This window comes from Mus caroli, chromosome 9 (assembly GCF_900094665.2).
Source record: "Mus caroli chromosome 9, CAROLI_EIJ_v1.1, whole genome shotgun sequence".
Classification (NCBI taxonomy): domain Eukaryota; kingdom Metazoa; phylum Chordata; class Mammalia; order Rodentia; family Muridae; genus Mus; species Mus caroli.
Genome location: NC_034578.1, coordinates 118,244,156 through 118,260,635, shown reverse-complemented (window position 1 = coordinate 118,260,635; position 16,480 = coordinate 118,244,156). Strand labels below are relative to the sequence as shown.

The 16,480-nt window shown below is 43.1% G+C and overlaps 1 protein-coding gene and 1 pseudogene across 2 annotated transcripts; both read right to left on the bottom strand.

The window, feature by feature from the left end:
- Nucleotides 1-450: 450 nt before the first annotated feature.
- Znf35 (zinc finger protein 35) lies at nucleotides 451-8,601 on the bottom strand. Of its 2 annotated transcripts, none has more exons than XM_029481138.1 (4): nucleotides 8,453-8,601; nucleotides 6,532-6,685; nucleotides 5,253-5,397; nucleotides 451-2,084 (listed from the first exon to the last, which is right to left on the bottom strand). In XM_029481138.1, exons 2-4 carry the CDS (start codon nucleotides 6,583-6,585, stop codon nucleotides 844-846), a joined length of 1,440 nt encoding a protein of 479 aa, XP_029336998.1. In that variant the 5' UTR covers nucleotides 6,586-6,685; nucleotides 8,453-8,601; the 3' UTR covers nucleotides 451-843. The 2 variants fall into 2 exon arrangements, with proteins under 2 accessions (XP_029336998.1, XP_021026905.1); XM_021171246.1 differs by having other exon boundaries at nucleotides 659-2,084; nucleotides 6,397-6,685.
- Nucleotides 8,199-16,480, bottom strand: part of LOC115031961 — a 12,302-nt pseudogene continuing 4,020 nt past the window's right edge.

Below are 16,480 nucleotides of genomic sequence, written 5' to 3'. Positions count from 1 at the left end.
CTAAGCCATCTCTGTAGCCTCCTGGCTTTACTCTTAATGCTTATCAACAGGCCTGGCAAAAAGCTTTCACATTCCAGCATCTGTGGAAGTGGGCCTTTGGTATTTTCAACCAGGTTTTGCAGGACCAGCCTAGGAAGAGGGGATGACCCAATGCAGCAGGAGTACCTATGACAGCTGTGACAAGGGTAGCCCCTTCTCCCCTACTAGAAACGTTACGAGAGCAGTTACAGGCACGAGAGTTATAACTGAATCTGGGAGAAGTTGTTATTAGCTGGGTAATGAACACATCTATCAGTATAGAAATTCACTGGCTTATGTGATTTGGACAGGATCAAAGGTCAATCAACTCATAATTTTAAAGTAAATACTGAGCAAAAAACTTCCTCCAAATAAACTCAATTCATACATGCATACGAATAAATAAATTTATAGGATCCATCCCTTTAAAATACGAATAAATTTATAGGACCCATTCCTTTAAAAGTCACAATCTGTCTGCTCCAAAACCACCCACAATGCATGAATTCATCTGATCTTAGAAACCTAGCAGGATTAAGACCAGTATGTATATGCATGAGAGGAAAAAACAACAAAACCCTCATTCTGTTTAGAAAACAGGACTGCTTAGGATACATACAGTTAAAACAAAGTCCTTGACTTTTAGGTGTTTAAGTTTTATTTTCTTTAAATTAGCCTCTAAATGTGTTTTTACATTACCTTCCAGAAAAATAAAACTTTAAAGGGTATAGTCCTCATTTTGGCAAAGGAAGAATAAAGAACAGAAGTGCCTACTATTAGGAGCAGTAGGTTATGACCAAAAGCAGGGCATCGTACTCTTCCTTGCTATTCAACAAGATGGGTTCTGTGATGTCGCATGAGGTGTGAGTTAGAAATAAAAGCTGCACCACACTTAGCACATTCGTAGGGCTTCTCTCCTGTGTGGGTTCGCTGGTGGACAGTGAGACTTGACCTCTGTCTGAAGGCCTTCCCACACTCATTACACGAATAAGGTTTTTCCCCATTATGGATTCTTTGATGAATGAGTAGGTATGAGCTACAAGTGAAGGCCTTCCCACACTCATTACACACATAAGGGAGATCTCCACTATGAATTCTCTGGTGGACAATAAGGCAAGATAGTTGACTAAAGGCTTTCCCACATTCGCTGCAGTCGTAAGGTTTCTCTGCAGTGTGAATTCTCTGGTGCACAATAAGGTGAGAAAAACAACTGAAGGCTTTTTCACAGTCTTTACACTTATACGGCTTCTCACCAGTGTGGCTTCTCTGATGCACAATAAGATTTGCACTCTGAGTAAAGGCTTTGCCACAGTCACTGCAGGCGAAAGGCTTCTCCCCAGTGTGGATTCTCTGATGGACGATGAGGTTGGAGCTTCGAGTGAAGGTTTTTCCACACTCATTGCATTCATAGCATTTCTCAGTTATATGGACTTTCTGGTGCCGAGCAAGTTGCGAGCTGTAACTGAAGGCTTTCTCACATTCACTACACTTAAAGGTTTTTTCTAAGGAGTGGATTTTCTGATGGACAGTCAGATTTGAACTCTGAGTGAAAGCCTTCCCACATTTTCCACAGACATAGGGTTTCTGTCCAGTATGGATCCTCTGATGCACAACGAGGTTTGCACTTTGAATGAAGGCCTTCCCACACTCATGACACTCAAAGGGCTTCTCCCCAGTGTGGATTCGTTGATGCACAACAAGATTTGCACTCTGACTAAAGCCTTTCCCACACTCGCTACATGTAAATGGCTTTTGCCCAGGCTGTATTTTCTGATTTTTACCAGGAGCAGATCTGAGGCTGTATTTCCCCCTAGACTTCTTGGATTCTTCCTCGTCTCGGAAGCTTTCAGACAATGGACAGTCTTTCACTGTTGCTTCTCCCAAATCTCCCTTTTCCTTCCTTATCCTCAGCCCTTTTAACACATTTCCCTTTTCACAAGATTCTCCTAACTCAGGTCCTTGAAGGTCACCTTTCTGGATTCTTCCTAAAATCATGGGGGGCTTCTCCGAGTCATCACATATCTCCTTTTTAGGAATCAATAACTCTAGGTTCTTGCTTTTGGTACCTGTACCAAGAAACAGAAAATATAATTGTTAGTTTCCTCTGACCTATAAAAAGAACAGGCTTACCAAGGTCAGGAAAATAAAAGACTTCATCAAAGAGAAGAATACCACAGAAGGGTCTGTGCTCTGCCACACACCTGCCCTCACCAGAATCTATTATGGTTCTGGTAAGAGTGTCACATATAAGGCCACATGCTGAATGTTTGCCCCTAGCCAGCAGTGTTTTGGGGGAAGTTCTGGAAACTTCAGATCCAGGCCCTGTTCTTCCTGCGATGAACTGTTTCATCTTCCACATAATCCTGCTATCATTTTCCGTACAAACTACTCTGAACTCAAACCACTGTACACTAAAAGAGAAACTTCCTTCCTTAATTTTGTCAGCAATACCAGACACTTAACCAGAGCAACAGACCAAAACTCTAGATGACACTCAGGTTATCAGAAGTCTGACCACTGTGACTGGCTAGGAAGGATACCAACCCTTCCACAGCCCGTCTTTTTCCTTGAGCAGCTGGCTAGTGTAGATAAGCAGAGCACTGATCAGTTAATTATAGAAAATCCCTTTCCATAAACAAAGGGCCTTCCAACTTAGGCTTTTGTGTGTGTGAAAATGATAGCAAAAGAAGGATAAAATCTGGATATGGTGACACACATGTGTAATCCCAGCACATGGGTAGCCGAGAAAGAAGGATGGCTCTGAGTCTGAGGACAGCCTGCCTGGCCTACAGCAAGTTCCAGGACAGTGAGGATTAAACAGAGATACTTTGTCTCAAAAACCAAACCAAACCAAGGCTAGGGGTGGCTTAGCAGTTAAGAACACTGGCTGCTCTTCCAAAGGACTTGGGACTTACAATGTCATACAAATATCCTATCACCAAACCACAGCCAGAGCATCAGTAAGTTCTCATGTCAGTATCTGACTTCCTAATACTTTTTTTTTCCTGGTGCAGAGGAATAAACAAAAGGCAGCAAATATGTTAAATATGTGCTCTACAATTTGATCTATAAACTCATACCCTTCATTATTTTAAAAAAACATGGAATCTATATAATGCTTAGCAGGTATAAATTCTTGCTACCGGTACCTCTGGGACCATTTAAAAGTGGAAGGGCAAAGCTAACTCCACAAGTGTCTCCTGACCTCTGTATGTGCACTGTGGTGTGCGTACACACATGCATAATTAAAGCCTAATCATAAAAAGATATCAGGTGGGCATGATAGTATACACCTGTGATCTCAACATCTGAGAAGTAGAGACAGGACGTTCAAAGGTTCAAAGTCTAAACTACAGGAGACACTGGCATAAAAAACAAAAAAGATTTGAAATTTACATGAAGTTGGCTCTCTAAGCTACTTTGTGTCCTCTTTAGTTACGAAGCATAATTTTTCCCTCTTGAGACATTTCTGACCCATGCAAACACATTCTCAACCCCCTTTCACAGGCAAAATTCTGCCAGTTAATCAAGACTGATTTCATGGGCAATGTGTTGTGGTATAAACCTTTAATTTCAGCAGTTGGAAGGCATTTGGCAGGTTGCTATCTGTGTGTTCAAGGCTACTCTGGTCTTCTACATAAATGAGTTTCAGGACAGCCAGGGCTATGTAGAGACCCTATCTCAAAACAAAACAGCAAACCAAGATAACAAAAACAACATTAAAAAGGATTGATTTAATTAATGAGAACACCTTACTGTTTTTAGTCTGCGTTCTCTTACAATCAGAAAAGATGAACACCTCCATCTGCTTCTTGGATACCTTCTAATCTCTGTATTTGAGTAAACTGGTCACCCCACCCTCCAGCATTTGTATTTTGTGTATATGTGTATATGCCAGTGTGCATATGGAAGTCAAGAGGACAACCTGCAGGAGCTGACTCTTTCTACCATGTAGTCCCATGGGACTGAACAACTGCCTTTATCACTAGGCTATCTGATAGCCCTGAACTATTGTTTAATTTGTTAAGACAAGGTTTCTCTGTGTAGTCCTCACTCACTCTGAAGACCAGGCTGGCCTAGAACTCAGGGATCTAAGCTGTCTCTGCCTCCTAAGTGCTGGGATTAAAGGAGTGAGCCACTATGACCAATGCCTGAATTAACTTTTTAAACCATTTCCATACTAATGAAATCATGTTGAAGGTATTTTTTGTTTGTTTTGAGACAGGGTCTTACTATGTAACCCTGGCTGGTCTGGACCAGCTATGTAGACCAGGCTTGTTTCAAACTTAGAGAGATTCAACTGTCGCTGTCTCCAGAGTACTGGGGTTAAAAGCAATGATACCAAGTTAAAGGTATCTTTTAAGAATTTTAAAATTATATTTATTAAAAGATGGAGATAGCTTGTCAAAGCACACGTGTGATGGTCAGAGATCAACTTCTGGGAGTCAATGCATTGCTTTCTTCCACTACATGGGTCTCAGGATCAAACTTAGGTCATCAGGAGTCTTTACCTATTTAGCTGTCTCACTAGTCCTAAAGTTGCTTTTAAAAATTATTTCGTTTTATTTTATGTGTATTGGCATTTTGCCTACATGAATTTTTGAGGGAGTCCACTGGAACTGGACTTATAGACAGGTGTGAGCTGCCATGTGGGTGCTTGGAATTAAACCCAAGTCCTCTGGGAGAACACCCAGAGCTCTTACCTGTCGAGCCTTCTCTTAAGATATTTAAGACATTTAAGACTGAGGATGTAACTTGATTGGTGAATGGTTTACCTACCATGAATGAAGCCTTAGGTTTAATCCCAGCACACATGGGAGCACCTGGGAGGGAGAGACAGGAGTCCAACACTCAAGGTTAGGGTTAGTCTTGTCTATTTAGTGAATTCCTGGCTGGTGTGGGCCATGGGACCATCTCAGAAAAGAAAATGAAAATAAATGTACAGAGCACTATCCTTTGCTTGCAACTTATAAATAACCATAAAACCATGAAGACATGGGTTTACATGTGTATGGACATGAAAAGTGCTGAACAATAAGCACGATGAAAAAGTGAGCTTAGAATTCAGCTCTGTGGCCTTTAGCCTGTGTGAAACGAGTCACGCACCGTGGCAACCATTCGAGCAGCTCTGAACGATTGACAGGGTCAACACTTCACACTATGTGACTCAAAAAGAGAAAGCAGACACCCGTCCACAGTCTTAATGTGACTGAGACCAGGGAGCTGAACTTTACCTGTTAGGGTTGGGTTCCCATGAGGCTCCAGAATTTCACTCTCGGCCAGAGTCCCTGCCAACGAGTAGCTCCCAAGGGGTGAAGCAGCAGCAGCCTCCTGTGTTGCTTTTAGCACCACTGCCATTTCCTGGAACATTTCCTGACCCTAGAAACAAATGATATAGTTTGTTTATGAAGGGACTGAAGGCTGGAGCACTGTGATTACAGCTTCAAGGATGAAAACCCATTCCTGGAGCTCACAGAGACTGTGTTGAAGGAGACCTGGGTGGAGAAGCAAAGCTACCACTTTGATTTGTAACATCACTCAGCTCTACAACACACACCCTATACTGTTGGTGAATCCTAGCTTAGACCAGCAGGGTGTGTGGCTTTAAGGAGCTTAGATCGCACAGCGCTCACCTCACGGTGTGCTGGCACAGATCTGTAAGCCCAGCACATGGGGAGTGGCTGCAGATGGATCAGAGCTTTAAGGTCACTCCTGGTTAACAGAGTTTGAGGGCGGGCGGTACTGGGACACATTTTTCAGCAGGATTTTCTGCTCCCCAAAGATCAAACCTACCAAGGTTCTGGTCATATACTCTCATAGAGCGCTCTGGAAGACTTTTGAAAGAACCTGGGGTGTGCCTGAAACCATTAAGGGCAAGCCAAAGTGTGGCTATGCATGCCCTTAATACCAGCACATGGGTAGTGAAGGCAGGAGACTCAGGAACTCAGGCCAGGCTGAGCTGAACTATTTGCCTATAGATGAGCAGTATCTGCAGCAACATCCCAGACCTCGTACACCTAATTACACTTGCATCAATACCTCGGAGGGCAGACACTAACTATGATAAGGAACTGGATGGAGTCACCAAATGTATTTGTAAAAACACAGAAACCCAGGTCTTATTCCCAGAATCTGGTTTGATTAGAATAAGAGTATAATGAGGGCACCCAGATACTGTCACGATCAAGTTCTATGTATCGATGGTTGGAAGCTGCAACCTACAGAACCAGCACATCATTCAGAAGGCAAAATCTCACTATACTGCAAAGGAATAAAGGTCAGAGCCCTAATCAGGAAAATGGAGTCGGGTCTGGCAGCAGAGGGCCTGTGACACTATTTGGGGTCTGCATTTCTCTTCTCTCCGAGATCATCATTTACCTTTTCCTCATCTTCTGATACACTGATGCTTCCATAAGGACCCTCCCCTGGGGCACAGTCCTTGCCGTTCTCAGAGTACCCTTGTTGGCTGGATGCCTGACTTATGACACTTTCATCATCTTCTTCCATTTTCACCTTCTCTGGGTCCCAAGAGGCTCTGCCCATGGTCTCTTTCAATTCTGCAGTCATCTTCTCTGTTCAATGCAGGATCCTTGATAGCTGAGGGATACCCAACATCGGTCAAGCTCCATCTAACCTTCAAGTCTCCAGAGCCAAGATGAGCTATTCACTGCAACACCAGAAAAGAGAGTTAACAGCAAATCTAGCAAGGATAACACACAGCCACTGGTTGATGTTACTAGTCCTCGGCTGGTGGTCACAGTAAAACAGTAATGTTTCATAATGTTTCATTCTCCTTCAAATGATAGGAGCTGACTATAAATAACAAAAATAGATGTATAAACCACTTTTTATTTCTGATACAAAATAATATTTTGCCTGGTAGTAGACACCTTTAATCCCAGCACTTGGGAAGTCTACACAGACCACCCAGGGCTGCATACTGAGACTCAGAAAGAAAAAGGAAAGAAAGAAAGAAAGATTAACATTTTAACTGTAAAAACTTTTATATAGAAAAAGAGTAAGGAAAAGTTCCAATCCAGTGATAATTATTATTTTACTTACAGTTTGTTTTTACTATGGGAACTGATTTTGTTTTGTTTTCTTGTTTCCTTGAGACAGAGGTTCTTTGTATAGCCTTGGCTTTCCTGGAACTCACTCTATAGACTAGGCTGGCCTTGAACTCAAGAGATCTGCCTGCCTCTGCCTCCCAAGTGCTGAGGTGTGCTACCACTGCCCAGCTAGACTTATTTTTAAAAAGGGGATCTTACAGAGATTCACTACCAAGGAGAAAAGAATGATTATTTCAGAGAGTATGACTACAAGTACTTTTGAGGTTCTTTTTGTCTGTTTCATTTTTGTAGTTCCCACATCTTCCAAATATTTGATAAGACTAAATTTTGGTTGTAAAACAAAATTACTCATGTTGACCTTGTTTATCCTTATTTTTAATTGTTGCACAAATAATCTATAATTGTCAATAAACACATAAAACTGACCTATACATACATTCGCATAAACATATACATACACAAATTGGGTGATACCCTACCCAGTCCCCAGTGTGTGCACCTTCAGACTGCACTTGCGCAGGGTTCACCCTTCTGTACTGGTGGTTTCGCTTGTTGTTTCTACCGTGCTGGGAATCCATGCAAAGGCCTAATGTATACTAGACAAATGCTCTGCCACTGAGCTACAACCAGTTCTTGACTCAATGAGTGTTTTACAGCAGTCTTGTCTTTCAATATACACTAGATACAGAACACACACACACACACTATTCTGACAGAGCATTCTAAATTTACAATCTTTTCTTTACAAACGTGGGCTTTATTGCTTATTTTGGTAATAGTTTCCTGTACAAAGAATTCCTTTGACCAGCTGCATTACTCCTTTAGAAGGAACTGCGAGATCACTAGCTTAAGGGTTTATATTTATTGCCAAACTGCTTTCTAAAACAGCATATAAAGCCAGGCACACGACTACTAATTAACGGGACCTCTTTATTTCAGATAAGCCGACAGGTGTTTTGTTTTATTTTAAATAAAGCCAAACAATCTATTTTAGCTGTATATAAGGAGTTTGAAGTTTGTACTTCTATCCCTCTTTGGTTCTTTTACTAGAAACCGGTGCTAATGTTTACTAAATTGCCTTATTCTGCTGCTACTTCAGGGTACTCATATTCATTTTCCAACATCAACTTCACTGTGCAAACTTAAATTCTTAAGTAATGCCACGCTTTTCACCACGGCCTCAAAGAGTAATTCTGGCGGGTTATTCTGGCAGGAGAGCCTCTGAGACTCGTCCCACCACGTGCCTGAGTCTCCTGGCCAGACTGTCGGGCCCCTCGCCCCAGCAGGCCGGAGCCATCTGCACAGGCCACCCTCCTCCATCCCCACCAGCAGGCTCGCCGCCCGGCCCGGACACCCCGAGCTACCTCCCGGCCCCGCGATGGTCCGGTGGAGGACAGTCCCGCGCCCCTCGCCGCCCGCTGCGACCGGCTCGCCACGAAGGTCCAGCCGGGCCCGTGCCGCTTCGCGGATGGGACTCCAGAGTCTCTCAGCAGCAACGGGGCTGAGAACAATGACCGGACAGGAAGTGCCTTGCGCCGGGCTTCCGGCTCCTCAGGCAGGCCGGCCTCTCTAGGAATCTACGGGGGTCGTACACCTCGGTGCCCAGGGCGGGCAGAGCAATTGCCGGCCAGGCAGCGGCACTCTCCCAAGCCGAGCACCTACCTACCAGAGCTCACGATCTTAGAAAATTCCCTCAGCATTTTTATCTTCAAAATATCAAATGGTACAGAAAGGTTGATGGATGGTACCCCTATCCTTCATAGGATAGAGGATACCCCTATCCTTCATCTCGACAATATTTGCCTTAATTCTCATATATAATTAAGGTCAATTTTGGAAATTATAAACAGTAAAATTCTTTATTCCAAGTATACCACCATCATTGCCAATAAGAAAAATTAACAACCATTCATATTCAGATGTACTTAACTGTCTTAAAAGATTTCAAAACCGTTAGAAGTGGTGGTGCACACCAGCACACAGAGCCATACCATAATCTTGTGGATCTCTGTGCACTGGAGGTTGGCCTGATCTACATAGTGATTTCCAGCTTAGCCAGAACTACATAGAGAGACCGGGTCCTCAAAACAAAAATCAAACCTAACAATAACAAAGCTCACAAACGTTTCAGGCAGAGATGCCCCCCAAATGAGTTTCACAATACTCCAGCTATGGCTCTTTAGTTTTGGGTGTTTGAAATGATAAACCCAGAGGAAGGCAGCACCCTTCACTCAGGTTCCTCATTGGCTAAATCTTAAATGATTACACAGTATCATGCCAAGAACTGCTGGTTCACATCTGTGATCCCAGCTCTCAAGAGGCTGTGCCTGGGGCACCAGGAGTTTGAGGCCATAAATGACATCACATAGTATAGGGGAAATCCAGACTCCAAACCCCATGTCTTCTGATTCTAAATCCAGTGCTCTTCACAGGTTGTTCTCAGGCAGCAGAACTGTATCACAACTCTGGATTAAACTATTATATAGGTTTTCTGTAGCACCTACACCATCTTAAGAAAATGTTTATTTTGCTATCATTTACAACTTCACCATTACTTTTTATGAGACAAACTCAGTTTCTTCGGTCTTAAAGTGCTCCAAAGCCTCTTTCCAGAGTCACAATAAATGATTTGGTACAAACTATCTTTTAATTAGAACTGAGATTGTTTTTCTAGACTTTAGAAATCTAGGTGAAGTTCCTTCAACTTGTCTGTAAGAGCGGTCATGAGTTTTCCCTATTAAGACCTAGGGGTCATATTCAACAGTTACTTCACTGGGATTGCGTGCGGTTTCACATATGACTGTATTTTTCTTTTTTACTGTTCTGGGTTCAAATCCAGTGTCTTAGTTAGGGCATTACTGCTGTGAACAGACATCATGACCAAAGGACAACATTTAATTGGGGCTGAGTTACAGATTCAGAGGTTCAGTCCATTATCATTAAGGCAGGGACATGGCAGCATCCAGGCAGGCATGGTACAGGAGGAGCTGAGAGTTCTACATCTTCTGAAGGCTGCCAGCAGAATACTGGATTCCAGGCAGCTAGGATGAGGGTCTTATAACCCACACCCTCAGTGACACACCTATTCCAACAGGGCCGCACCTTCTAATAGTGCCGGGCATATTCAGACCATCACACCCAGGATCTCGTGTATGCTGGTCAGCACTCTTATACTAATGCATATGCCTAGCCCTACCTAGATTTCCCAAATCTCTATTTGGGACTCAATGGACTCATATTTGCAGCCCAAACAATTCTCCCACAGTATGAACTTTTGTTATTGATGAAGTCTTGAAGTCCATAAGAATTCCTTTGTGAACCCCACACACTCATGGTAATTTTCATCTGTGTGAACTTTCTGTTGTACGGTGATGTTTTATTTTTTCCCTAAAAACTCTATTACAATCATTACATCCATAGGATTTCTCCCCTGTGTGGATTCTATGGTGGCCAATTACATTTCTCTTGGAGGCAAAAGATTTGCTGCATTTCTCACACTCATAAGGTTTTTCCTCAGTGTGTATTCTCTGATGTACCACCAAATTTTCATTCTGACTAAAATCTCTTCCACACTTTCCACATTTATAGGTTTATTTCCTCCAGTGTGAATTCTTTGATGGACCATAAGATTTCTGCTAGGGGTAAGGATTCTTCTGCATATATGATATTCATAAGATTTTTCCCCACATTGTGGATTTCGTGAACCCTCTGATGCCCAATGAGGCTTTCCCCTCCCCCCAAATGAAGCATGCTCCACACTCACTGCACTCACAGGCTTCTTACCACTGTGGATTGCTTTATGCTCAGTGAGGTTCCTGACTGAACTGAAAGCTCTCCTATACTCACTACATTCAAAGGGCTTTTCTCCAGTGTGGACTCTACAGTACGAGCAGGCTTGAATGATAACACCTTCCCACAGCCCTCACACTTGAATGCTTTCTCCTGGGTGTGGAGCTTGTGAAGGACCATGAAACTTTTGGTCATAATAAAGGCTTTCCCACACTATCCACATTTATATGGCTTCTCCCCGTGACAGAGTCTCTCATGGTCAGAAAGGTCTCTGTTGAGTCCACAGTCTTTGCGCTCATGGAGAGTCTCTCCAGTGTGGAAGCTTCCATGGAAAATGAGGCTCTTCTTAGGAATAAAAACTCTCCCATACTCCGTAGGACTTTTCTCCATTGTGGAGTCTCTGATGACACACAGATAAGCACTCTGGCTAAAGCTTCATCACACTGGGTGCATTTGTAAGGCTTCTCTCTGCTCTGCATTCTTTTATGGTCAGTGAGGTTTGACTTGGAACTAAACATCTCCCTACTTTTTACAATCAAAGTTTTTCTCCTCTGTTTGGGCTCTGCTGTAAGAGGAGGGTTTTGCTTAGAATGAAAACTTTTCCACATTCCTTACACTTGTAAGAGTCTCTGCACTGTGAAGTCGCTGATGGTCAACAAGGTACATGATCTGAGCAAATGTTTTCCCACATCCAACACATTTATAGGCGTTGAGTCCTGCCTCCCTCACAAAACTGAAGCCATTTTGTTCCATGCCCACCAGCTATTTCATACTGTTGTTGTAATATGCCTGCCAGTCTTTGATGCAGAAAAATAACTTGACTCAGAGGAGGGTCATGCTGACCATACACCCTGTTATATGTCCTGTATGTTATGTGGCTTGTTAACCTTAAGAAATCCCACAACTACTAGCTTCATGTAGGACCCAGCAAACTAAAGGTCAACGTGAACTGGTATGTCTAAAATAGTTTGAGTCAGGGCTGACCACCGGGCAGCACTTTTCTGTACCTGCATATGAGCTCAATGTGGTTTTTGTGGTTTTAGCCTTCATAAGCTAGCCCTAAGAAATGTTTGAGGTCGCAGCTCCCAGCTCCTGAGACTGAAGCTGCATTCCTGATCCATTAGTCTTTTTTTAAATAATATTTATTTATTTAATGTATATGAGTACACTGTAGCAGTCTTTAGACACACCAGAAGAGGGCATCATATCCCATTACAGATTGTTGTGAGCCACCATGTGGTTGCTGGGAATTGAACTCAGGACCTTTGGAAGAGTAGTCAGTGCTTTTAACTGCTAAGCCATCTCTCCAGCCCTCCCCCCCCGCCCGATCCATTAGTCTTAGGGTGTGCATTCAATAAATTTCCCTGTCTGACTGAGATTGGTGTTCATGTGTTCATGTGGTTTGTGGGGTGACTCCTCAACCCCAACAACAGGGCTTTTCCCCAGAGTGGATTCTCTGATGCAGGATAAGGCTCTTTTTTAGAATGAAAGCTTTGTGAGACTTATTGCTTTTATAGGGCTTTTCCCCTTTGCAGAGCCTCTGGTGTTGAATAAGGTAAGTATTCTGAGAAAAACACCTTCCCACATTCATTACATTATATTGTATATACATTACATTATATGAATCTCCTCTGAATGCTATCATTGATGTATAAGGCCTGAGTGTCCACAGAAGCCCATTCCATATACCTCACATCTATAAGGTTTCTCCCCAGTGTGGATTCTCTGGTGGTTCAGAAGATAAGCACTTTGGGGGAATGCTTTCCCACAGTCATTGCATCTAACAGGTCTCTCCACACAATGGTTCCTCAGTGCATTAGAAGGTTTGAGTGCTGAATAAAGCCCTTTCCACATGAGGTTTCTCACCACTGTAGATTCTCTGAAGGTTTATAGGTGGGGGATTTTACTACAAATGTTTAGAACATATATTACACTTAAAAGCCCAATACCTATTAAACTTCTACAAGTAGCTGAATCCAAGGTCAAATTTTCTTCAATTTCCCTCCACTTCTGGCCTCGTTTTTCTGGTGGAGCCCTTATCTTCTTCTCTTGTTCACACAGGGAACCTTTCTTCACTATATCTAGTTTTTCTCTTTTCATTTTCCAACCAACTTGGCAAAACTTGCAACTCTTCTTCAAAAGCAAGAACCTGAGAAATATGTCCTTGAAATCTTTTTGACGTTTCTTTTGGTAGCCTGCTATCTGGAAAGTACTCAGTTTTGATGTTACTTTCTCATTCTCCTTAATGGTCTACCATACTGGTAAGTGGAATTAAATGTGAAGTTATCAAATTATATTTTTGAAAAGACTATTTGTTGTTGTTGGTTTTCTTTCTTTCTTCCTTCCTTCCTTCCTTCCTTCCTTCCTTCCTTCCTTCCTTCCTCTCTCTCTCTCTCTCTCTTTCTTTTTTTTTCTTCCTTTCCTTCTTTCTTTCTTTTTTTAATGGTGCCAGAGATGAAGCCCAGGGCTTTGTGTGAGACAAGCCTTCTACCACCAAGGCACACCCTGAGCCAATGCTTCTTTTGAGAAGAGATCTCAATGTGTAACTTAAATGGTCTTGGACTTACTGTGTAGATCAGAATATCCTCAAATCCATGAGTGCCCTGTCTGTCTGTCTCCTAAGCACTGGGATTACAGGGTAGCACCACCATGACACTCTGTCTGTCTGTCTGTCTGTCTGTTTGTTTCTGTCATCTTGTTATGTGGCACAGCACAGTGCTGAGCTCACAGCTTTCCCATTTCAGCTTCTCGGGTATAAGTATTACAGGATGTGATATGACACCTAGTTTAAGAACAAAAATTATTCAATGGCTTAAAATATACTGTAAGGGCACGTGTTGTGTGTGTAAGGACACATGTGTGTATAAGGACACACACTGTGTAAGGATAAATGCTGTGTGTATAAGGACACATGTTGTGTTTGTTTATTCACTCACTTTTGCAGTGCTGGGGATGGAACCCAGCCCTTCTACATGCTAGGCAGGCGATCCATCAATAGACTACATTTCTGTCCTTTAGAAGAATGTACTTTAAAAACATGGTTTTAGATTTATTTATGTCTATTTATTTCATGTCAATGAGTGTTTTGCCTGCATGCATGCATGTCTATGCATCACACGCATGCCTGGTACCCACAGAGGCTAGAAAGGGGTATCTGATCCTCTGGACCTGGAGTTACAGACTGCTGTGAGCCACCATGTGAGTGCTGGGAATCAAATCCTGGTCCTTTGTAAGAGTGGTTAGTATTCTTAACCACTGAGCCATCCTCATCCCTTCCCTCCCCTAAAGTAAATAAATGAATATAATAATAGCTGAAAAACTTATTTAATGCAAAATGCTTTTATTTATTTTTTAAACAACTTATTTTTTACATGCCATATTCCATTCCCTGCCCCCCATCCACCCTCTGACTGCTCCACATTCCACACCTCCTCCCCACCCCCTTGTCTCCACGTGGATGCCCCCACACCCCACCCCACCTGACCTCTAACTCCCTGAGGCCTCTAGTCTCTTGAGGGTTAGGTGCATCATCTCTGAATGAACACAGGCCCAAAGTCCTCTACTGTATGTGTGTTGGGGACCTCATATCAGCTGGTGTATGCTGTTTGTTTGGTAGTCCAGTGTTTTGAGAGATCTCGGGGGTCAAGATTAATTGAGACTACTGGTTCTCCTACAGGATCTCCCTTCTCCTCAGCTTCTATCAGTTTTCCCTAGTTCAACAACAGAGGTCAGCTGCTTCTGCCCATTCTTCTGCAGAGTGCAAATATATGCATATGACTCTTTCAGCTGCTTGTTGGGTCTTTCAGGGGGCAGTCATGATAGGTCCCATTTTTGAATGCTCCATAGTGTCAGGCCAGCAGAATGAATGGAAACAGGCAACCTCAAGAAATAGGAGGTTGGGGAGACCCTCCAGAATGCACCAGAGACCTGGAGGTAAGTGACTCTCAGGAATCAAAGGGAGGGACCTTAGATGAAATGCTTGACAGTAGGGAGAGGGAACTTATAGAGCCTACCTCCAGCAGGAAGACAGGGCATCAAGTGAGGGATGAGGTTGCCATCCCACAGTTACATTGTTATGTCCTGAGTCTATGGGAAACCCAGACAAGTCCAAGAATTGTGAAATCTGCTGTAACTCACAAAAGAGTCTTTTTATTGTTTTAAGTTTGAACCCAGATCGTCTGTCTCGTACTCACCATGTGAATGTTGGCAAGCGATCCTGAGTCTAGAAAATATTGGGTTTATATACAGTATAGTTAGGAGGAATAGTGTGAATATTTACAGAAAAGGGTAGTAGAGGGTGAAATAGTATTGAAGTGTGTGTGTGTGTGTGGGGGGGTAATGGGTGTCTGTTTAAGGACTAATTTTATGGCCAGTTGTAACTGTCTGTGACCTGACCTCTGTTTATCTTTTATATTTTTCTATGGTCTCTCCTGAGCTTGTTATTTTTCTAAGGTCTCAAGGACAGGAACCTGGAGTTCCTATCAGCAGGAGTGTTAGTTTTTGGAGACTCAGAGGAGAGAAAACATCTCCTTAGAACCTCCTCATCATGGATTGTGCCATTTTAATGCTAGGGGAGGGGGAGAGAGCCCGAGCTGCTGCAGGAGGATGCAGCCCAGAAACCAGCTGCCTGCATATCTTGGTTGCTGCTGTGTGTGTTGGGGAAAGGGGGTGTGTATGGGGAGGGGGGAGGATGGGAGCCTCTGGCGGGGAGTGCAGAGGCAAACTGTACGACACTGAAGTGTCTCTAGTATCAATAATTCATGGGTTACAATGACATCTCTGACCCATAATTATTCCTGTCTGAAAGAATTACAGGGATAGACATGGAGAGGAGCCTGAAGAAAAGAAGGTCCAGCGACAGGCCCAAAGTGGGATCTAACTTACTTACTTATTTTCACTCTATGTATATTGCCTGCACATATGTCTGTGCACCACATGCTTGCCGAGTGCCCACAGACGCCAAAAAAGGGCACTGGGTACCTTGCACCTGGAAATATGAATGGCTTTAAATCATCATATAGGCTCTGGGAGTGAAATGTGGGTCTGTCACCAAACAAACAAACAAACAACCCACAAATGCTCTTAACCACTGAGCCATTTCTCAAGCCTCAAATGTGCTAAACTCTAAAAAACAATTTTATTTTTTTTTATTGGGTATTTATTTCATTTACATTTCCAATGCTATCCCAAAAGTCCCCCACACACTCCCCCACCCACTCGCCCACCCACCCACTCCCACTTCTTGGCCCTGTCGTTCCCCTGTACTGAGGCATATAAAGTTTGCAGGACTAATGGGCCTCTCTTTCCACTGATGGCTGACTAGGCAATTTTCTGATTCATATGCATCTAGAGACACGAGCTCCAGGGGGGTACTGGTTAGTTCATATTGTTGTTGCAGATCCTATAGGATTGCAGATCCCTTTAGCTCCTTGGGTACTTTCTCTTGCTCCTCCATTGGGGGCCCTGTGGTCCATCCAATAGCTGACTGTGAGCATCCACTTCTATGTTTGCTAGGCCCCGGCATAGTCTCACAAGAGACAGCTATATCTGGGTCCTTTCAGCAAAATCTTGCTAGTGTATGCAATGGTGTCAGCGTTTGGAAG

What these genes read in the sequence shown, in the direction of transcription:
- Znf35 (XM_021171246.1), bottom strand. Translation starts at nt 6,585, where the DNA reads ATGACTGCAGAATTGAAAGAGACCATGGGCAGAGCCTCTTGGGACCCA. An exon ending in TATCAGAAGATGAGGAAAAG is followed by an intron (nt 5,398 to 6,396) that starts GTAAATGATGAT and finishes ATTTGTTTCTAG; the next exon opens with GGTCAGGAAATGTTCCAGGA. An exon ending in TGGGAACCCAACCCTAACAG is followed by an intron (nt 2,085 to 5,252) that starts GTAAAGTTCAGC and finishes TTCTTGGTACAG; the next exon opens with GTACCAAAAGCAAGAACCTA.